A 23,155-nucleotide genomic window follows, 5' to 3' on the forward strand; every position below is an offset into this window, starting at 1 on the left:
TGCGCCCCTGCTCCCCCAGCTGTGCCGGGAAAGGCCAGACGGGCTCTTCCCCCGACAGCTTGGGCACCGCGTGTCCCCAGGGCCGGCGGGAGGGGTACGCGGCGGGTGGCGGGGCACCGTGCCCTGCTCTGCTGTGGCCCCGGCGGCGGGGACCCAAGTCATCCGCGTCCCCGTGTCTCCCCAGCGAAGCGGTACTGCAAGAACGCCAGCCCCAGCAGCAGCACCACCAGCAGCTACGCGCCCAGCAGCAGCAGCAACATGAGCTGTGGCGGAGGCAGCAGCGCCAGCAGCACATGCAGCAAGAGCAGCTTCGACTATGCGCACGACATGGAGGCGGCCCACATGGCAGCCACGGCCATCCTCAACCTGTCCACGCGCTGTCGCGAGATGCCACAAAACCTGTCCACCAAGCCGCAGGACCTGTGCACCGCGCGGGTAGGCCCACCAGGGGGCACCCTTCTGCCGGGCCTGGGGGGGCGCATCCCCGAGCTCTCGGCCCCTGGAGCTTGGCTGCTGCACGTGCTGACACCCTGAGGCCTGCTCACTGGGTGGGGGGGGGCAGCGTGGCTTCGCGGGGAGTGGGGCGCCTGGTTTGTGAACCAGGGGAGGTTGTCAGGCCTGTTGGACGAGACCAGTGCGTGGACCCTCCTCGTCAGGGTCCAGAGGACACCCAGGGACCGCACGCTGTTTCACAGGGCTGCACAGAAAATAAGAAGCTAATGGGGCCTACGCACCAGGAGGGTGGGGGCCCCGCTGTCAAAGAAGGCGCAGGACTGTCCCCTGGCTCCCAGGGGGTCGCTCAGGACTAGGAAAAAAGACAGTACGAGGACGGGTGGGCGGGTGGACCATGCTGTCCCCTCCTCTGCAGAAAACAAAGGGACCCCCCGCATTCCTAGGGCGGCCTGGCCATGCAGCGGGAGCGCCCGACCCTGACAGCGGGTGTCGGAAGGGATAGTAGTTTGTAAGAATGGAGAAAGGTCAGTCATTTCGTGCTTTGCAAGTGCTTTCTTTTCTATTAGTATTTTATTCCTAGACTTTGGGGCAGTGTCAGGGGCGTGTGCGGTCTCTGTGTCATCAGAGCCGCCGAAAGCCAAGGCTAGCATGGAAGAGGCAAGGAGAGAAAGGAAAAAAAGCAAGCAAGCAAGCAAGCAAGCAACCCCTTCCGATTTTGTCTCCGGCTTATCAAAGCCAAGACTGGGGGGACAGAGGCCAAGTGCTGCAGGCTCCGTCAGCGGCTCCGGCTCCCAGCAGCCTCCCTCCTCTGCTGCATCCAGAGGAAGGAGCCGCGAGACACCCGGAGACGCGGCAGCCTTCACGCCAGCCCTGGAGCCAGATCCTTGCTCGAGAGAGTGGAACTCTCCGGGAACGGGGTGGGGGGCGTTGGCACCTGTCTCGCTCCGTCCTCCACATGTCCTTCCTCGTGTCCCTCCTCCTGAGAGGCGAGCTCTGGAGACTTCTTCATCTGTTTGAAAGCATCATTTAAGAAAAAAAAAAAGAAAGAAAAAAGAAAACTCACCCCGTACCTCTTCACTTTTTTGAGCCGGTGGGCTAAATTGCGGGTTTGTGGAGATGCAGAGTGGGTCAGGTCGTGGAAGTACTTAGAACAGTGACTGCACATCTCCCTCCCCCAGGACAGAAAATACTCTTCATCACAGGACTCCGTGTTGGGAAGTGAATTCGGCTGCCCCTCCCCCCCACCCCTGCTTCCTCCGTGTCTCCCCCCTCCCCGTCCCCGGGTACTCACATCAGGGACACGGAAGGACAATGGTTAAGCGTAAACACGCATCTGTCTCTGATCTCTTAAATGTTATTTGAGCTGGAATAGAATCGAGATTAGGCGCTCGTTTGATTTTCCTCCGGCAAGGCTTATTTCTAAAAGCAGATCTGTATTGCAGAAAACAGAAGATAAAGATGGATGGTAAATACGCGGTAGGTCTGTGATAGGTAAATAGGTAAGGACAGAGGGAGACGCAGATGACAGGTCGTCGGTGGGTGACCAGACGCGTGCACCTGCCAGCCACCGCTGGGGCTGAGCGCGGGCCCCCGCTACGTCCCCAAAGCACCCCTCCTGCCCCCCTCGGGAGCCCGTGCGCGGGGGCCGGCGGGAGGAATCCGCGTCCGGAGCCCACTCGGGCTGAAGGCAGGGCTGCAGGGCGGCGGGTGGAGCTGCCTGGTTACCGTGTCTCTCTGTCCAGCAGAACCCTGACATGGAGGTAGATGAGAACGGGACTCTGGACCTCAGCATGAACAAGCCACGGCCGCGGGAGAGCTGCTGCCCGGTCCTGACGCCCCTGGAGCCCATGTCCCCCCAGCAGCAGGCGGTGATGGGCAGCCGGTGCTTCCAGCTCGGGGAGGATGACTGCTGGGAGCTGCCCGTGGACTACACCAAGATGAAGCCCCGCAGGGCGGACGGGGGCGACGCCAGCGAGGTCCCCGTACGTGCCCCTCACCCGCCAGCCGGCTCGGGGTGTGGGATGGGATGTCGGTGGGCACGCTTAGTGTGGCCTCCGTGGCCTGGGGCCGACAGCACACTCCACCGACCATTCACCGATGGGGCAAAACAAACCACACGCTCTTTTCAACGATGAATCTTATTTTCTAACAAGCATACTCTGTTGCAAACGATTTCTCTAAGGAAATAGGTAAACAGCAGGCTGGTCCGCTTTCCTGGGTGACATATTGCTATGAGGGCTGATTCCCATTGCAGAGAGAGAATTAGAACGTCTTCGGTTCTTGCACGTGCATGAGCTGGCCCTCGGACACTGAGGACAGCGTCTGTCCTCCAAGAACCTAAAATACTCAGAGGAGTGTATACCCCAGCCCTGAAAAAAAAAATCATTTTAGTGCCTAAAATCACCTAAATCGTTGTCGAGCACAGTATTACCAAACACCTATGTCACGAACATATTTTTGAAGTGGAGATCTGTGATCCGAAAATAGAGCTTTCCTGGGGAAACTTTCCTAAGCCAAATGGCACGAGGTAAAGGAAAGACTAACCCCTCATTTATGTAGAAAATATTTTGAGTGTTCCCAGACCCCAAAACTCAGCTCTCCAGCTTTTCTGAACCTTGGGACTCCCCTTGCTAACAGATGCACCCACAACCTGAGATGACGCCCAGAGGTGCCCAGACGTAGCCCAGAGCTCTGGAGCCGGGCGCCGAGGCGGAGCGTGGTCTCGGAGCAGGTGCCCGGCGGGGCTGCGCCCGCAGCTTGCCGCAAAACCAGCACCGGACGCTCTTCTCCCTCCTTGCCTTTTTTCTGTAAAAGCAAAACTCCTCTTTGGGTGTCTGTCCGTTAGCAAAAGCAGGTTCCAAAGGGGTCTTTCCAGCCAAGTGGTGTGTGTGGTGAGGTCTTGAACGGTGGGGGACACCTGGAGTTGTTATAATGTTCACGTTCGAGTTGCTAAAATAGTTAAAATACCCTTTAGCCTAAGAAAAGAAATGAAGAAAAGCTTGTTCTTTATTGTACTGGCTTTTTCTCCAGTGTTCCACTCTGGAAATTATGACATCTTCTTTATTCACTGAAAAATGAAAATCCTCCTTGAATACAATAGGGAGACCACCATCAAAGCACTAGCTCCTCACAGAAACAAGGAAGCGCAGAAAAGGGGAACATTAGCTCTTTGTGGGAATTGGCAGGAAAGGCACCTGGTTATAAGGCCATTACATCTTAAAGCCTATTATCTTTATTCTTCAAATTGATTTAAGTATCCAGGCATTGCGGAAGAATAGAGTCTGAGCGGCAAGGTAAATTCCAAAGTATTCTTTTCTCTCCCACGGTGTTAAGTCACTGCCACCAAACAAGGCGTGGCGGTTGAGTCTCTGAATTTACTTTAATTAAAATTAAGGTCTCCTAAATCGACAGGAGTATTGCCGTCATACAGACTGTCCCGGAAGCAGGCGCTGCACCTGGGTAGTCACGAGGCACGTCTGCTGAGTCCCGCCACCTGTAGGAGCCTCGTAGTTACTTCTACCAGAAGTAGACACTTGTTCTGAGAAAGAAAATACTGCATAAGAATAGTCGGGAACCACGGCATTAATCCCAGGTGGTCTTGCCTTCCGTGGGGCCCAACGCACGCATGCAGAAAGCTTCCCGGGGGTTGGGAGAAGCTCTGAGTGCCTTTAGGGTTCGCGTGAAGCTGTGCAGGGCGGTGCTGTAGGGGAGCGTTGAACGCCGGCAGGTGCTTACTGGACAGTGAATCAGAAACACCAGCTACCCAGTGTCTGGTTCCAAACCCACCATCTGCCCCGTATACGTGCCCCGCCCCCCGACAGGTGTGAATCTAGACGCTTAGAGCAGTTGGTGAGCAATTGAGGTCCACTCTGGAGAAGATGCTCTTTGAACAGAGTCCAGCTTTGTCCTTTCAGAAGGGGCCTCACCGGGACACGGGTGTGGAATGGTTTAACGGGCACGGTCGGTTGGAAGAGGAGGAAAGCGCGGGGTGGCCGGCGCCGCTGGGGGACGCGGCTGTGGCCTGCGGGTCGCGCGGTCACCTGTCCGGCCCTGAAGCTGTGTTTTGCCTGCAGCCGGAAGACTTGGACCCGTTCCAGGAGGCTCTGGAGGAGAGAAGGTACCCGGGAGAGGTGACCATCCCCAGCCCCAAGCCCAAGTACCCCCAGTGCAAGGAGAGCAAGAAGGACTTAATAACGTAAGCATAACTGCAGGTGACATGGCTGCTCTTAACTGTCCCTTTCTTTGGCTTATTCTTAAAAACCGATCTGTACATGCCTTGCCGTTGGAGCATGCGACGTTCGCAGCACATAAATGTCTCGAGCTGCCAGTTCAGTGGAGCGGGAGGCCATGTGGCTCGCTTGCTCCCGGGACGCTCTGTGTGATGGAGACGCCTTTGCCATGTGGTCGTGCGTTTTTGCAGCTTCCCCTCAGGGCGCCTAAACCCCCTTGCAGACATTGCAGCTAAACTGGAAACAATGAAACGTTCTTAAAGTCTTTTTTTTTTTTTTAAACATACTTACTATTTTGGCTGTTCTTGTTTTTGTTTGGTGGCAGATGTCCAACACCAAGGTGTGATGGGAGTGGTCATGTGACTGGTAATTACGCCTCACATAGAAGGTGTGACTTCATTTTTCTCATGGTGGATTTTGTCTTTTCAATTTATTGTTTTCAGCTTACCTCAACAATGCTGTCAAAGTGCAAACGTCGAATTACGTGTCAACCCTCTAAGTGCTATATGTTGACCCACGAAAGCACGCTCCCTGGCGTGTCGTACGGTGTCCTTTAGATGCAGGCAGACTGCCTCGATTCGGAACACTTTTCACAAATATTTAAGCCGAGGAGCGCAAATTCTTTTATATTATCCTACAAAAACTGTTTATTAACAGACACATTTTCTTCCAAGAAGAAAATCATACAAAAAAAAAACAAAATAAAACAAAACAAAATGAAAAAAAAAACAAAAAAATTCAATATACAGCACTTGCCCCATCGCTTTTCTGCATTAAACTTTTTAGTTTCAATTTTATGTTGTGTTTGTCCGGGAGCGTCAGCTGGCGGGAGCGGCTACTCACCTGACTCTTCTGGCCTGTCTTACAGTCTATCGGGCTGCCCCCTCGCCGACAAAAGCATTCGAAGCATGCTGGCCACCAGCTCACAAGAACTCAAGTAAGATTTCATGAAAATCGTTCTTTTAAGACTCTGTTCACCTAGTAGTCACAAAACGGATGTGTCATATGTAAACAAAAGTGTCTTTAAAAAAAAAAAACAAAAAACAAAAAACAAAGCACCTGTGCACGCAGCGCCTCCACAGCACACACGACCGGGTCCTCGGGACGTTGGTCACCTTTCTGGACAGTCTCTCCGCCTCTTCCCTCTCATTTGTCTCTAGTGCTTTCATGCCATAGCTTCTCTATCCTGGATTTTCTAAGGCATAAGTAGTTTCCGTCCTGATATGCACACACATGGGAGGGGAGTTGGACAAAGGTCCTCAGACTTAGGAAGCGACTGTAACCTAAACAGTGAAAAATTTATTTTTTTTTAGAAGTCAGTAATTAACATAAGTATTTAAAATATGGGCATTTAAATAGCACTAGTAATAAAAAAAAAAAAAAGGAAAAACCTCACCACGATAATAGCTACCTCCCTATGTATGCTGTGGTCGTAGTTGCAAAGACTAGGTCACGATTACTGCCGCACTCGTGGGCACACCAGGCACTGCCCGGCACTCAGACACACCTCCCTCCAGCCACTGGCTCCCCTCCTCCCCATGCCTATAACTTTGTATTTTAAGTATAAATCTGATCACTCACATTTATAGCACCAGACTAAGGTTTCTCTTCTTTGTACATACAGAACCACATGCAGCTCCCATGTAGGTTTTGGAAGGAGTCAGTACCAGCCCTAGAAGGCGCCTGAAAGCCTTCGGTGCTCTAGTCCGAGGAGGTGTAGGGTGCATGTCAGGGAAGAAGGGCGACACCTGAAAGACGTTTCATGACATAATGAGAACCAAGAGCCCCAAGTAATGATTTTTTTAAATTCCTGACATTTTATAAATATCATCATGTCCAACTTGCTTGGCTTCCGATTTTGTTTGGAAACTGCTTTATTACCAATGTAGGAAAAATGCTCCTTCAAGACCCTGTTTGATTCCCTTCCCAAGGATTCCACCCCACATCCCATCCCGCTGCGATAGACCAGGGCTGTCTCGGAGTCTAGGGCTCTGTTTCACATCATGTCATTTTTTACAGGATCCCTGTCCAAGGCCCTAGTGCCATAGATCACCTGCTCATGTTCAGTGACCTCCTGAACTAGCCCTTCCATCACAAGACTCTTGGCGTTTTCTTCATGGCGTGTAAACACCCGGAGGGCATCCTCTTACTTAAAGTCTGTAGTGTCATCCACGCAGTGCCTAATGGACAAATAGCTTTTAGAACCTCAAAGCGGACAGACTTAGCAAGAACAACTCAACCCACTTTGTTAAGACATCTTTTTTCATGGCTTAAACCCATACTTCCCTCACGATCAAATGTGATTAACTGCACTTGGGACGTGGCCAACACATCAGACCATGGCAACTTTCCTTTGAATTTCTTGATGAGGAACACTTTGCAAAAGTTTGGCATATATCCAGTTCCAGCAGGCCAGCCGTAACCAAGATGTAGCCTTTGTGCAACTGGTATCTAGGACTGCTTCTAACTGGTTAGCATCTCAACACCCTCAGAGACCAGAGTAGTTTTCTGAGGGGTCTAGCTGTTGCTGGTGTTCATCCCTTGACTTTGGGCTTAGAAGTTGGTGTTGACTCGAAGTTCCAAGCAGAGCTGCCACTTCTCCGGTTCCAGCACTTTCTTCTTCTCTTCTTTCATCATCTTGGAAGATGGTGTGATGGTCCTCACCATCCACATCTTCAGCGGGAGGTGGTTGGCCTTCGCGTCCTCCAGGGCAGTGCTGGAGTGGTCCATTCTCTCCATCCTGCCTCTTCCTGGATGGGAGAACTTGCCTTCGAAGAGGGGTGGCCTTTTCCTAATCGTGGTTGATCTAAAAGCCATACTCATTTGTAAACTTGTCTTTGCAACAAGTAAATCCCGTTTTGATTGATCCTTTCTGAGAAATCTAAACTTGACCAATTTTCCGAAATGGTCCCTTTTTATTGGTGAAGCTACAGGTTCCAATTAAACGTCTGCTATTAAAAAGTCTAATATTTAAATGACTGCTTTTTACTTGATGATGAGTCTTTCTGAACGGAGGAAACCATAGATTACAACATTTTTTTTTCCCTTTAACCTCTTAATTGATGAGAACTCTCTATTTGTTGTTACTTTTAATCAGAGTCACGAAGGCCTTTTAGGTGGTTTTTCCTGCATGGGAGCATAGGTTGATCCCATAAAGATCTACAGCTGCTTTCTCTAGAATAGTCCCACGTGTGCCCTTCTCAGTAGATGCTTCTCGAGGTTTGGGCAATCCCTGCTGCAGCAGCCGCTCATGTGACAGAGTGAAATCACACTATTCATTGTAGGTGAACAATTTCGGCTTCTTCATAAGGACATATTAGATGGGGGGTCCCGGTAACCTCCAAAAAAGTTCTCTATTGTGGAATTTCCTGGAAATATTCCTCTTGTCACATTTAACACTGGATTTTTATAGTGGGCCATTAACAGGACGTTCTTGATCATGGATAGATGAGTTGTGTCGGATAAAGTCTTGGTCTTGGATCCTCAAACCTCTTAAACTTCCTGAGATAACATTTTACTCTGATCTTACCCAGGGCAACACATTTGGGATGTTCTTAAAAAGAAGTGGATAATTTTATGCCTAACTATGTACAATATGTAAGCTGAAAATGTATTAAAATTCAGTGTGTACGTGAATACCATTCAAACTCCGGAGCTACCGCGTTCCTTGGTCCCTGGCCCATGTGGTGTAGACTACACAGTTCAGGGGCTCAGGGGGAAGCAGCAGGCAGGCCAGGAAAGCTGGTGCGGCGAGCAGACCGTTTCGGGTTGATGTGCTGTGTGTCACACGCATGTCCTGTGAACCTTCCTCCCCCGCGCCCTGCGGGTCCGAGCGTGACACCCACTGAGGCCCTGGGGCCAGAGCCCTGCGGGTTGGGGGAGGGGCGGAGAGCGCCGCTCAGTTTTAAATGGTCTTTTGGGAAGACTGTCTGCCCAACAAGAGCTCTGATTCTGAAGGGGGAGGTTTCTTCTCTAAAAATTCCGTTTGCTAAGATGACCTGAAAGGAGCAACGGGAAAGAGCTTGCAAGTCACTTCAAAGGGTTGCCATCCTCTTTTTTTTTTGAGAAACCGCGTCCTCCTGCCAGGAGCGCTCCTGCCTCCAGACATCGCTGTAGACACGGGCATGATGTAGGTGCTTTAGCCATCTGAGGCTCCAATTTAAGCCAAATCAAAACCGATTTCAATCAGAGGCAATTAGCTCTAAAAACAGGCCCCCAAATTGGCTTCCATTTATACTTTGGTTGGCCAAATTTAGATACCTCTTTATTATTCGGATCTTTATCTCACGCAGCCCGGTTCCTGCCTCCAGTGAGCTCCGAGTGGAGGAGTAGAGGATGGCTCCACCTTTACTTCTTGGTGTTTGAACCTGGGTGTCGTTACCACGGGCGGGGGCCCTACGTGTTGGCTCCCTGCCCCTTGGAGGGCTCTCCTATGGACCCTGGAGCCTCGGGCATCTGTCCTGGGCACTTTCACCCGAGACACAGATGGCCTTTAGTGACATGTGCCCCAACACTCTTTTTTTCAACTTGGCTACATTTATTTAAATCAAGAATTAAAAATTTTGACCTTGGGCCTCAATATGACTTTGCTCTAAAAGCTCCTTGTTTCTGGAATTTGCTAGGGCTTATTTTTGTAGGCAGTAGGAGGATTATTTACCAGGATCTCACGGAGCCGGCTCATCTGGCAGCTCCCATTGTTCACCAAGCAGGAAGTTCACCCACTTTCACTGCACACCAGCTCTTAGACATAATCCTCATTTCTCTAATCTTTCGCCTTCACACTTTACAATAGTAAATCCACAGGACTTGGTGAATTAGCGCTGCCCTCGACTCGGGCCCGGCTCCTTTAGCGGGGGGGCCGTGTCCTTATCTGGAGGGGCGGCCACCGCTGAGTGAGCCCCGCTTCTGGGTGTCGGGAAGGGTGGCGGGGCTGTGGCCCTCCGCACTGGGGGCAGGCACGACGCATGCCGTCTTCCCCTTCAAAGAATGCTCCCAGGACCCCTCGTTTCGGTTCTCAAATTCATTTTGTTGTGCATAGTCCCGGCGGCTGGGAACGCAGAGCGGGAGCTGGGATGCGTGTGGCCGGCGGGGGCAGGGGCGGGGGGCAGGAGCCCCCCTACACCCAGCGGGGCGCCCTGAAGAGCCGGGGTGTCCCACTCAGAGGGCAAGTGACAGTTTACAAGGGGCCTCTGCACGCGCCGCCTCCTCGGGGAGAAGCGCAGGCAGGGTCAGGCTATTTTCTGGGTGTGGACGCCGCGGGATGGGTGGTTAGGTGGCTCAGCGTGGACCCACAGGCTGTGCGGGGGCAGTGACACTCTCGGACGGACGCCTTCTCCCCTCGCCACAGCACCTGCCCAGATGGTGGCCGGGGGCTGAGCCTCGGTGATGGAGGCTGGAAGGTGCTGGGCCGCCACAGCCAGACACACGGCCGCTCTCCCCTCCCAGTGCCCCCCGGACGCACCATCTACACACAGAACACCCAGGGCTGCTTGGCCACCAGCTGGGCACCGCTACCCGGGGGCATGTCGTGTGTCCCCCAGGTCCCCTGGGGAGCCTACCTCAGCACATAGGCTGCAACAACCATAGAAGGTTCATGAGGCCCGCTCCGTAGCATGTTTTTAAAATATCCTAAGAAATACATCCTGTTGCACATGGATTTTTTATTTTATTGTAATAAGTAGGACTGATTTAAAATAAGTGAAATATAAGAAACATAGGTAAGCACAGTAAAGCAAGACTTCTAAAATGAGTGTTTGAGGATGACTCCAGTCACATACAAGCACACAACACACACGGATGAACACACCCACGGATGGACACATGGATAAACACACATAGGAATGGATTCCCACATGGATGTGCACACAGATGAATGCACACAGATGAACACACATGGTGAGCACACATGGATGGACATGCACACAGATGGACATGCACACGGATGAACACACAGATTGAACATGCACATGGGTGAACACACATGGGTATACACACAGAGGGATGAACACACACAGATGAACGGCCATGGATGAACATGCACACGGATAAACACATAAGTGAACACACATTTGGATGAACATGCACACGGATGAACACATGCATGGATGAACACACGGATGAACACACCCACAGATGGGCACATGGATAAACACACGTAGGGATGGATACCCACATAGATGTGCACACAGATGAACACACATGGTGAGCACACACATGGGTGAACAAACACACGGACGAACATCCACATGGATTTACACACAGGGATGAACACATAGATGAACGGACATAGATGAACATGCACACAGATAAACACACAGGTGAAGACACATTTGGATGAACATGTACATGGATGAACACATGCATGGATGAACACCTGGATGAACACACCCATGGATGGACATATGGATAAACACACATAGGGATGGATACCCACATAGATGTGCACACAGATGAATGCACATGGATGAACACACATGGTGAGCACACATGGATGAACAAACACATGGATGGACATGCACACGGATGAACACACATGGATAAACACAGAGGTGAACACACATGATGAACATGCACACGGATGAACACACGTGGTGACCACACACATGGGTGAACACAAAGACGACCACACACACAAATGACAGGTCCAGGAAGCTGTGCTCCTCAGGTCCCGGCTCATGGAGACTCCCATCCGGGGAAGGGTCACCAGACCAGAAAGGCCTTTGCTTCCCTCTGTCTCTGGAGCCCTGACGCCGCCACCATCAGCACTGCAGGGTGGGCCTCGCTGGCCGCGTCCTCAGCTTCGGCCGCTCTAGCTCAGCCCCTGCTGTGAGCCCCTCCTCCTGGTGGTCAGCATTACACCCACATGATTAAGTGGGCGTCTCTGGTGTTCAGACTTGGGGTCACATGTTAGCAACTTCACCTCACTGTGTCCACACGCAAACCAACTGGGAGCAAAAGCAAAAGAAACCTTCGGCGTCCCACCCACTTGATAACGTGATCCGTGCGTTCCAGAAGCACACGTGGGGCTCCCCAGCGCCAGGTGACTCACAGGGCGGGTGGTCTGCGCTTGGTCCGTTTACGTCTCAGCGTCTTTCGGGTTTGGTGCACGTTACAGAAAAATTCAGAGTAAAAAATCAGGCTGACGGCATCCAAGGGAAGTGTGGGGTGAGGTTTAACAACCTAGACACCCTGTTTTTCTAAGTTCCTTGTGCAAAATACACTAAAGAGCCGAGTCTGTCCCTTCAGTGGGGAGCACGGTAAAGCCTTCTGGGCCTCGGGGTCCCGGTCCCTGAAATGGGACAGTCCCAGGAGCAGACACAGAGTAGATGTTCAGTAACATCCACACACAAGAACCCCGTGGCCCTATCTATCATGTCGGAGTTTATGGAAATATTAACCAGAGCTCAGAGGAGGACGTACCCGTGAATCAGACGCTTCCTCAATGACTTTGTATCCGTGGCTTTTTATGATGTCCCAGAAATAAGGACTTTCATTCACCCCAACTCAGCAAGCCTCTAGCTTTGGAGGACTTCACCCGCCCTTGAACTCAAACAGGAAACGGTGCCGCGGTCACGCTGGTCAGGAGGTCTGGGGAGCCCCTCGGACCCCGCATGTGCGCTCCCCTTCCTCGCTGGCCGAGCTGTGTGTGTATTCTGCAGCCCGTCGCCCCATGCCGGTCTGTGCCCACACTCGGTGCTCACCCGCGGCCACGGACGGGGCCACCCAGACACCCCCTAGGACTCTGGATGGAAGCTCAAACTGTGACATCTCCGGGGAACCACAAGCCCCGCTAGTTCGTTCAGTCGCTTGTTGCTTGTCCTCGGCGTCTGTCCTCAAGGAACTCAGGGTATCTTTTAACACAGACCAAAAAGAACAGAGAAAGCGTTCCATCCAGAGCATCGGGAGGACGGGGAGCAAAGGGGAGACACAGGCGGTCGGGGCGGGGGCAGCAGGGAGGGCACGGGGCCAGCAGGCGGGGTTTCGGGGTCTCGGGGTCTCGGGGCCACGGGCTTGCTTGGAGGCCCGGCTCAGGCAACGGGGGTAACTGTGGGCAGCAAAGCCCGCTCCTCGCCAGCGACCGGGGGGCTTGCTGTGTGGCTCACCGGCCACCGGCCTGGTCTGCGGTCCTCCCGGCTACGCTCGCTGTGTTGTGGCTTCGCGGCTGTGCTGTGCTTGACCAGAGTCGGAACCCCTGCATCCTTCCCGGGGTGGGGACCCTAATGTGCGAGGTCATCACAAACTGACTTTGAGGGTTTTATGCCTTTTGTTGTCACAAACCGGGGGTGGGGGGCGGGGGAGGGTGGGTATCTTTAAATCCAGAATGAGGCCTAGGAAGAGGTTCCCTATGAAATTTTTCTTAGCATTCATTCCCCCATCTTGGAATGATGAAACATTTAATCAGACCTCAGAAAGCATGAGCTTTCTGCTTATTTCTGAACAAAGAGTAATTTGTCATCTAATCAACGATAAAATACGAATTATTCAAAAATTATCCTTTGAAAAAAATCTATTTTTTTTTACTCCGGATTAGAATTACTGCTCTTTATAAAATACGCAGCGTATTTGGTGCATATGAACAGAGAAAAACAATATTCTCCTTGCAATTCTTAACATTGCAGTTTTAAAGGTATTTAAAATATATTTGCAAATATGTGTGTGTGTAATATATGTTACAATGTGCTCACATGCATATGTTGTGAGTGTCTGTGTCTGTCGTCGTCTGCGTGGCGAGGCCGGGTTCGAACCTGGACGTATTTCCTTTCACGAAGCACACTGAACCCTCTGAGTCTTCATCGTATGTTATATCTGGTTAAATTTGGCCTCTTGTAATTATTGGGAATTTGGCTCCATTTTCTTCTCATCCCTGGCTCCCCGGGGGAGATTCAGAGTGAGGACTCCCCCCCGCATCGGGAGCCCCACATCGGCACCGACCCCCAGACCCTGAGCTGCGCGAGAAGCCAGCTTCTTCGGGGAAAACCTCTGGCTGGGAAAGACTGGGTTACATCAGCCTTTAATTGTAAATTTGAGGTTTTATTTCAGCAAACAGTTCACTAATTTATAGTTCCCTAGAGCAAAATGAACAAAATTGGAAATAAAGTAGATGTTCCCTTCGGGAAATTATTGACAGGGATTTGGGAGGGCTTTTTTTTTTTTTTTTTTTTTCCTGGCAATTTCAGGAGACAGAACCATTCTCTGTGGTTTCCCTCCTGCTTGGGAAGACAGGCTCTGAAGGGCTGGCGGGGCCTCGAGGTGGACCAGGGAGCGGAACCGCTCGCAACCTCACCTGTCCGAGCCTTTATTCCAAAATGTGGCCTGTGATCTTCCAGGAGCGACAGTTCGTGGGAAATCACATCTCGTCCCTCGTGTTCTTCTGTTGTGGTTTCACAGGAGGAGCCAAGTGCCTGGTGCAAGTGAAATCCGTGTCGTGGTCTGTGTCGTCTCCAGGCTCTACAGGGGCTTCTCTACCGCAGTTAGGGAACAGAGACACACGGTCTGCCTTCAAAGAGGGTCCGTGAATATGGGAACCGTGTCAAGACAGGAGAAATCCCAGGCTTATCTGATTTTTTTAGGGCAGAGAAAAAAAAACATTCCATGCAAATAGTTTCTAATAATCAAAATGGAAGTGTAATTTGGCCTCACGGAATGAGTGTCACGGGGCCGTGCAGCAGAACTCGCTGGGGCAGCGGAAACACGCGAGACCCGTGCCGTCCAGCTCGGCAGCCGCAGCCCCCCGCACCCCTGCGGCCGGGAAATGGGCTCCTGGGGCGCTCCCTGTGCTCGTTCTAACTGGACGGTCGTGGGGGCCAAGTGGATGTCCCTCTCGGACAGCGCCGCATACAACCCCCAGCTCCGTTTATATTGTCCTTTATATATATTTTTTACTTTATCCTTTATCCTAATAAACACTCAGGAATATCTTATTCCTACAACTAAAAAGCTTTTTCTTTTTTTTTTTTAGCATCTGGTTACTCAACATTCTTGTTTCATTTTTAAGCCATAGACAAGTAGGGCGATCTTTTTATATTTACCTACTGACCTCTTTTTTTGGAATCTAATGCCATGTGTAGATTGATTAAGGCTAAACACGACATAAATTTCGCAGGGTACCTATTTCCAGAATGGAGTAGGACCTGCAAGCTGCACAGACCCCACTGCTGGGGATCATTAGAGTAACATTCATTCTCAGTCAGGAGAAAGTCTGTCATGGTTATTTTAAAAATATATTCAACTTTATTACTTTCAAACTTGTACAGAAACTCAAATTTGATTAAGCAGGTGTTATCAAAGAGAGGTCCTTAGGCCACCTTCTTTAGGGACTAAATAAACCTGGCTTATAATTAGCACATGCATTATTAATACTTGGGGCTTTAAAGTTGTTAGAAGCCTGTTTGCCATTAGTATCTTAAATATTTCTCTTTCAACTTTGCTTATGCCGTTAATGAGCCTGCCTATAGAGGAGAGCTCGCCACGCGGAGGTGAGCCTCGGCCCTTGCCTGGCTCCAATTATCGTCAGTGTCTGCTTTCTGAAGACGTTGCTATAATGCACTTGCCGCGATCCAGGACACAAATAGGTGACTTGTTCCAGCCAATCTTCACTGTCCAGGCCGACAGAGGGCCCCCACCTCTGCTCTCATGCCCGGGTACCTGGGGGCATGGGCCCTGGACATTCGCCCTTCCTGCCGGGTCCCCGCATGGGTGTGGGGATGCCTGTCTCCCACTCCCACGGTGTGTACTCCCCATCGTCTCCCTCTGTGGTCACATACTGGTGGTATTTATGACATACTTTCTTTTTTTTTTTTAAGATTTTATTTTATTTATTCATGAGAGACACAGAGCGAGAGAGGCAGAGACACAGGCAGAGGGAGAAGCAGGGAGCCCAATGTGGGACTCGATCCCGGGTCTCCAGAATCAAGACCCAGGCTGCAGGCAGTGCTAAACCGCTGCACCACCGGGGCTGCCCTATGACATACTTTCATTCCATTAAGATAAAAATACAGGGGACGCATGAAATCACCCTCCTACTGGAACGTGGGTGCCCTTTTATCTAAGAGGGGAGAAGTGTGCTCTTAACAAGACAGAGAATTTCCTAACTATGAGCCCCCAAACCTGAAAGAGGAAAGAAAAGAAATAGGTACGTGTCCTCCTGGTCTCCACTGCTCGTATGAACCACAGTCTACCTGGGATCTTGAAGCCTGATGTTTGCTTGACATGTGGGTTGGATACTCTTATCTTAACAGCTGCACGGTGCTGCTGGGGTGGGAGGCCTTTGTGCAGCTTCCGTCCCACAAGAAGAAAGGAACCACAATGACCCCGGCCCTGGGAACCCAGGCCTCGGAAGCATGCAGGCCCCACCAGGGTGCTGTCGCCCTGGGGCTGGAACCTGGGCAGACCCCTCACAGGTCCACCACCGCCGTAGGTGGATCAAAGAGGGAAAGTGCTTGTAAAGCCTGACGACACAGGCCACGTGCATGCACTCTATTTTGTAGATGGTAACGCAGGGACTCTTCTCTAAGCTTTAAAAAATGGCAACAGGCAAAGGTGCTCTGCTGTTCGCCGTGATTTGCATGTAAGCCCCTGCTGCGTGGACCACAGCTCTGGTCTCCCGCACATGGCCCCAAACCAAGTCCCGGTGCCCCTCCATGGCTGGCCCCCGGGGCAACAGGGGGAACACAGCCCCCGCACACTTAGAGGGACGCTGGGGGGCAGGGGGGCAGGGCACAAGCAGAGGAGGAGGCTGAGCAGCTGCAGGGGTCAGACCCTATGAGGGCACAAGGGACCCCGCAGGACTCTGGGTCCCTCCTGACGGGGTCTGACACATGCTTCCAGTCACTGCAGCTGGCATGTGGGGACCACTTGCAGCATGGCCCCAGCAGCAGGGGGCAGGCGGGAGGTCCCGATGGCGGCCTAGGCTGGAGATAATGCAACAGTCCCTGTCAAGAGCATGGAGGGGACGAGAACAGCCAGATCCCTGGTGTCTCGGCAGCAGGGCAGCCGGCTTCGCGGGAGGAACAGGACATGGACCAAGGGCGTGAGCCTGGGCGAGAGACCCGCCCAAAGGCGCCCGGGGGCTGCCCTCTCCTAAAACGGGGGACGAGTCTCAGGGGACAGTCGGGCGTGCCCGGTGGGAAGCGTGTCTGAGCTGCCCACCCGGCGTCCATGCAGGGTGTGCAGAGTCGCGTGTCCGTGGGGCGAGGGGGAGGCAGGGCCGGAGCTCCTCCACAGAGAGACAGCATGGAAGCCTCTAGGCCGCATCGGCCTCCAGGAGCGAGTGCGGATGAAGAAAAAGGACTGCCCTGCTCAGCCCGCCTGCAAAGGGGCCGCAGCCCAGCGTCCGGGCGTGCACCTGCTCCAACGGTCAGCACGACGGGCCCCGATGCCCTTCTTGCCTCCCGGAAGTGAGCGCCGCTGTGAGACGTGGCCCCGACGCTGGCGCAGAGCATCCCTGCCCTTGGGGAAAGCCTGCAAAGCATCCACTGCGGCAGCCCCTGCAACCCTCACCGACAGGTACTTGCCCTGAACCTCAAAAATCACAACCGTACCCCTGACCTGCGAAGACAGCATAAGGCCATGGGGATCGAGACAGGATCCCAGCGATGTGTGCTCTGTAGGGCGTCACCACAGAGGCGGGACACCGCGGTCGGGCCTGCGTCCCTTTCCTGGACGGAATCCTCGGACGCCTCAGGCCGGCCTCGGGACGCATTGCTAGAAGGTCAAGAAACAGTTAAAAGGAGCGTCTCTCCATAAGGAGTCCCGGGCAGGAGGCGTCCACCCGGCTCCCCGCGAGTGCTGCCAGCTGCCTGGCCCCCGGGAGGGGCACTCGGAGCCCTGTCTCCACGGGGAAGAGCCCTGGTCTTACCTCTTACGGGAAGCAAAGGCTACCTTCATGGATCTGCAGACTCTTGCCCCCAGGGCTCCAGGGATGGAAATTGCATATTTCCTAATTCCTAAAATAATCATTTAAAAATACACCCACAGGTCATGGTACAAAAACCAGCCGACGCTGTGGCACAGGCACAGTCCCTGGGGAGGACCTTCCTGCCCTCTGCAAGGGCCTGCGGCGGCCAAGGTCAGCACTGCCCCAGGCTTTGGGCCGCTCCGTGGGGTCCTCCCACAGCGACCCTCCCCACCGCCCACTGTGCGTCTCTGGTTGCCGCCGTCGTGATGATGAGACCGGATGCTCCTCAAGCATGTGACCTGGGTCCCCAGCCTGTGGCATCTGCGTACATGATTCCATGGATGAGTCAGACTCATTGCTTGCATGACACGACCCTGTCGGGAGCCCCCGAGTCTGAAGGAGGCTGTTGGGGGGTCAGCATTGACCTGCGGGGTCCAGTCCCCCCCTTGGGAAGGGAGGCGGTGGGCGAGCTGGCCTGGAAGGAGCAGTTTGGACAGTCCCCAGCCCCAGGTGGGAAGGAGGCGGCACCAACCTATCGTGGGGACGGAGAAGCGGCCCAGGCGCAGCGTCAGTGGGCGACACCACCGTCCGGGTACCGGCCCGCGACGTGGTTGTGCGGCACGGAGGCGCAAACACAGCGGCAGGTGCAGGCGGCCTAGCGCGGGCCTCGCTCCACCCGACACACGCCGCACCCCCTACTCAGGACCATCTGATGCACGAGCGCAGGACAGAGGGAGCACATGGCTCCGCGGCCGCACCTGACGGCCGAGCCTCGGGAGCAGCACCGGCCCACTGTCCTGCTACGTCCACTTACATCGACTTACATCCACTTAAGCACCTTTTAAACTCTTCTTGGAGCAATACCTGGATTTTACGTGTTTTCAAGACCCCGGGGCCATTCGTGGAAGGAAAGGAGGCACGTGCGGTCATGCAGGGCCCGGGTCTCTCTCCAGGGACCCCTGAGAGGCCGGCCCACCCTCCCCCTCTGCCGGGCAGCTGGTCGCTTCTCTGCGTCCCCAGAGCACATGCGGTGTCCCCGACACCCTCCTCGTCACAGGCCATCCCGCCCCTGTGCCCCAGACAGAGCGAGACTGCAGAGGGTGGACGGCTTCAGGCTGTTCAGTCAGGACTTCCTGCACCACGCGGCCCCCAGGACTCGCTCTTCACACGGTCTCAGCTCCCAAGGAAGTAGGTATTTCTACGTGTTGGATTTTCTGCCTTTGCTTGTTTAAAATGCAATGTGTGATATCCTCAGCTTAGTTTTCCCGACTGAGCAAGGCCCCCGTGTGTGCGGTCCGGGCGCCCCGAGACCCGCTGGGCAGGGGTCAGGTCGCTCCCTGCCCCTTGCCTGCCCCCCCACCCCCGGGACCGCGCCAGACTCGCCCTCTCCCCGGGGCCTCCGAGGGCTCCTCATCCAACCCTTCATCCCTGTGATTCATCCTGGCCTCGCCGAGGGAGAGGGACTTGGCTCCATCGCACTTCCCTACATCAGAACAGACCTGCAGCAGCAGGAAGCTTTGCCCTCTCCCTGGAGTTAGCTCTGTTTCTCCCCCTTTCATGTCACGACGGTTCCTGCCATTGAAGGATGCCTGTCTCTGGCTTTTAATTCCCCAGGGACATCAAATGGCATGAGTCATGTAGGCTAGTAGAAATCCTTGAATTTGGGGGTTAATGTTTCATTGCAGGTATTTGGAATCTATTCGTATTCTTTAGAAAAAAAATTTCTAATGCAGTCAGGATGTTTCAGATACGTTAACAGAGCCCCCTCAAAGACCTAGAGGTGGTTAATCTCTCTAAAAAAAAAAACCTGTGCAGGTGAGGAAGCCTCAGGACTTGGCCTCCTCCAATGTCTGGAGGGTGGGGAGGCTTCCGTGGCTCACTCCTGCCACAGGAGCAGAGAGCAGGTGCAGTAGCGCTGACCGCCAGGCTTCCTGGCCCCGGACCCCAGCCGGGCCACCCAACACTGAGTCCCCTTGTGCGGGCGCTCCCCTCTCTGGGTCCATCAGCAAAGTGGGGCGACGCCACATCCCCCTGCAGGTTCATTACGAGGATTAATGAGCTTGTGTTTGCCAAGTGCTCAGAATAGCACCTGGTGGCCAGAAAAATCAATGTGAGCATTTATTAATGAGGAACAAGGTCTGAGGCCAGAGGGTGGCAGGCATCGGGGTGAGCCTGGCGGGTCACCCGGGGCTCCCGCCAGAAGGAGGCCAGCCTAACGGGAGGGGGAGGCGTGAAGCAGACAGACAAACCCAATCAGCAGCGAAACTCTGACCCAGTTCCAACACTGAATGAATGAAAGACAACTTCTCATATGGGAAACTCCAACAACCAAGATCAAAATATTTCAAAGATAAAAGGATTCCATTTTCCTAATATGTCTCTCTCTCTCTCTCTCCCCTCTCGTCTAATATGGTACAATTTTAAAATACTTATATCAGACTTGCAAATCAGGCTTGCAATCACCCACTGAAAGTGTCCGTCAGCCCATCACGCGCGGCGCCCGGTCCCCGGCGACGGCTCCCACCCTCGCCTCCCCACCTTCCAGCACGAAACCATTTCCCAACTGGCATATTTTGATCGTCCTATTCTCTGTCGTTTCTTTCCTTTTCAAACTATCTTGAATTCCTGCTTCAGTTCTCTTGCCTTTTTTGGATGACATGTGTTTTAAGATGAGAACATAATAGAAACAGAGGCATCTTTTATTCAGTGCGCACCGTGTGGGTCAGAGCAGTGCCGGCGGCGTTGAGCAACGCGCCCTGCTCTTTCCCGCATCCCTAGAGCCAAGCCACCCCGAGCCCCGACTTCTCAGGCCCCTGCTACACCAGCTCATATCTTGATGTTTGAGCCCCCCGAGAGTTCGGGTGGTGCGCGGCGGTGCCCACGTCACCCTGGCTGGCCACCTGTCCTACGCGCCGTGTGCACAGCTGTTGTTTCCACAAGCACCGCATCTCACACAAAAGCCATTTCGATTCCTCCCATTTCTATGTGTCGGGCGTGACCTTTAAGTTGGCTTCAAGGAGGTCCGGACGTTAGCTTCCTGCTGGCAGGAATGACAGTCTCGGCGTGAACAGAAGCCTTCAGATGCAGAAGGGGAATGTCCTATGCTGGCCCTTCGCCTAAACCCGGTTCTCTGGACACATAGCATGCGTTCCTGCAGATGCTTCCTATATCCAGCACCAGGTCACCAAGGCAGGTGCACCCTCGGGCCAGGTGGCGAGGTGGCCAAGCCAAGAGACGCGCAAAAAGGGGCGCAGGACTCGGGTCAGGGGGTTAGCATTTCAGACCCTTCCCCCTTCCTCGCTGCGTGGCTTCTAGCAAGTCGACCAGACTGCTGAATTCCAGTGTCCTTATTTTAAAAGCAACAGTAGGATGTGCTGGCCTCACGGGACTTCCATGGGGGTGGGGCAGAGCTGGGCGTCAGGACCCTCCTTCCACAAGCCTGGAAACGGGGGTCAGGCGCTGAGCAACTTTCCTGAACCTGCGGAGCAACTTCACCGTAGGCTGAGCCTAGAAGCCGATCTGCCGGGCCTGGCCTCGGCCCCTCCCATTGCTCCCACACACACGCACACCTGGATTTCCAAATAGCTTCCCCCGGACAGCCTTCAGGTTGGAGAGTAAGCACCAAGGAGGACTCAGTCTAGACCCCAAAGCCATCGGATTCTTGGTTCATCAGAATTATGGCTTTCTGGTGATGCTTCCTCACGCCCCTGGGGAGGAATGACCGCTTCTGGGAGCCAGGCCAGGAGCCGGGAGAGACCGTCCTGTCCGCAGTGACCCTGCTCTGCTGGCTTCTCTGGTACCCACGTCCTGCCCTGCGGAGACTTTGCCATGCGGGCAAAATGCACGGAGCGTCCCGTCAGCCGCACACAGCGGCAGCAGGGGCAGGGCAGTGGGTGCGGTGCGGCCAGTGGAGAAGCGCTGACCGTCGGAAACCCCGGAAACAGGTTTCCACGTGCCCGAAACCGTTCCTGTGTGCGAGCCCCAAGGAGGGCCTGTGACTTGTGAACGTGAGGACTCAGCCTCCCAGCCGCTGTGCACACAGGCAGGCCTCCAACCCGCCTTCCAACGAGAGGAACGATCCCGTCAACGCTGCTGGTGAGCAGAGGCGCTGACGAGCCCCTCGATGAGGACCCGCCTCCGGACTCCACCCAGACGGGCTGAGCTGGAGCTCGTGGGGGCAGGACCCACTGGCCTCAGCAAGCATCTCAGGTTTAGGCCAGCACCCAGGGCCAGGGGAAAAGAACGTGGCTTCATTGTCCTCCGAAACATGTGCTTTGGCCCTGAGACAACTGAAGACCGAGGAAGGTTTGGGGCCGTCCCACGGGTCAGGCAAAGTGTCTCCGCCGCCAACCCCCGGGCACAGCAGCTGGCTCTTGGGGGCCCCGGGGGTCCGCAGACCCTGTGGGGCTGGTCCCTCTGGGGACCCTCGGGTGGCAGGGCTGCCATGACCCCTCTGTGCCCACGGAGAGCAGGCAGGAGAGGAGGGAGCAGCAAGAGAGGCCAGTCCCCCCGGGTGGGGATGAGAGGCCGGAGGTGCCCCTGCCACTGGCAGGAAGGGACGGAGAGCCGACGACCCTGGGATGCACTGCAGCTTTCTGGACGGCTCACTGGTCGGCTGTGGACCAGACCAGCTCAGTGAATGACCTTGGACGTGGAGAACGTGAACGACCCGCGTCTGATGTCCTGGCCTGAGAAAACGCGACACGGGGGCTCATCGGCCCTTCCAGCAGCCGATGTTACAATCGAAGGATGAAGGTTATTTATTTCCAATGTTCTTTACATGTAAAGCGCTGATTGGGTCAACGGCTCTATTCCTGATACAATAAATGAAACTCCTTGTGTTGGGATGGAGAACAGGCTCCACGGTCACACAGATTGATCCACATCCTGGTTCGGCCACTTACAAACCGGGTAGTCTGGACTAGTTAGCATGGACTAATTAGTGAGGACTAGTTTTAGTGTAGACTAGTTAGGCTGGACTAGATAGCCTGGACTAGTTAGCCTGATCAGTTTTAGTCTGGACTAGTTAGCCTGAACTAGGTAGCCTGGACTAGTTTTAGTCTAGACTAGTTGGCTTGTACTAGTTTTAGTGTGGACTAGTTAGCCCGGACTACATAGCCCGGACCAATTTTAGTCTGGACTAGTTGGCCTGGACTAGTTTTTGTCAAAACTAGTTAGTCTGAACTAGGTAGTCTGAACTTGTTTTAGTCTGGACTAGTTGGCCTAGACTAGTTTTAGTCTGGACTAGTTAGTCTGAACTAAGTATCCTGGACTTGTTTTAGTCTGGAATAGTCTAAACTAGGTAGCCTGGACTAGTTGGGTCTGGACTGGTTGGCCTGGACTAGTTTTAGTCTGGGCTAGTTAATCTGAACTAGGTAGTCTGCACTAGTTTTAGTCTGGACTAGTTGGCCTAGACTAGTTTTAGTCTGGACTGGTTAGTCTGAACTAGGTACCCTGGACTTGTTTTAGTCTGGAATAGTCTAAACTAGGTAGCCTGGACTAGTTGGTCTGGACTGGTTGGCCTGGACTAGTTGGTCTGTGCTAGGTAAGCTGGACTAGTTTTAGTCTGGAGTAGTCT

The 23,155-nt window shown here is 53.6% G+C and overlaps 1 protein-coding gene across 25 annotated transcripts in view; it reads left to right on the top strand.

Annotated features, from left to right (window-relative positions):
• The window catches only part of MYT1L (myelin transcription factor 1 like), a 403,856-nt gene that overhangs the window by 336,610 nt on the left and 44,091 nt on the right, over positions 1-23,155 (top strand). For 19 of the 25 annotated variants that reach the window (XM_072771259.1, XM_072771262.1, XM_072771272.1 and 16 more), the window contains 5 exons: positions 185-435; positions 2,196-2,435; positions 4,527-4,648; positions 5,008-5,070; positions 5,551-5,619. In XM_072771259.1, the coding sequence (XP_072627360.1) occupies positions 185-435; positions 2,196-2,435; positions 4,527-4,648; positions 5,008-5,070; positions 5,551-5,619 (745 nt within the window). The remainder of the gene's footprint in view (positions 1-184; positions 436-2,195; positions 2,436-4,526; positions 4,649-5,007; positions 5,071-5,550; positions 5,620-23,155) is intronic. The other 6 variants (XM_072771282.1, XM_072771284.1, XM_072771283.1 and 3 more) reach the window with 3 other exon arrangements.

This window comes from Canis lupus, chromosome 12, assembly GCF_048164855.1.
Source record: "Canis lupus baileyi chromosome 12, mCanLup2.hap1, whole genome shotgun sequence".
NCBI lineage: Eukaryota > Metazoa > Chordata > Mammalia > Carnivora > Canidae > Canis > Canis lupus.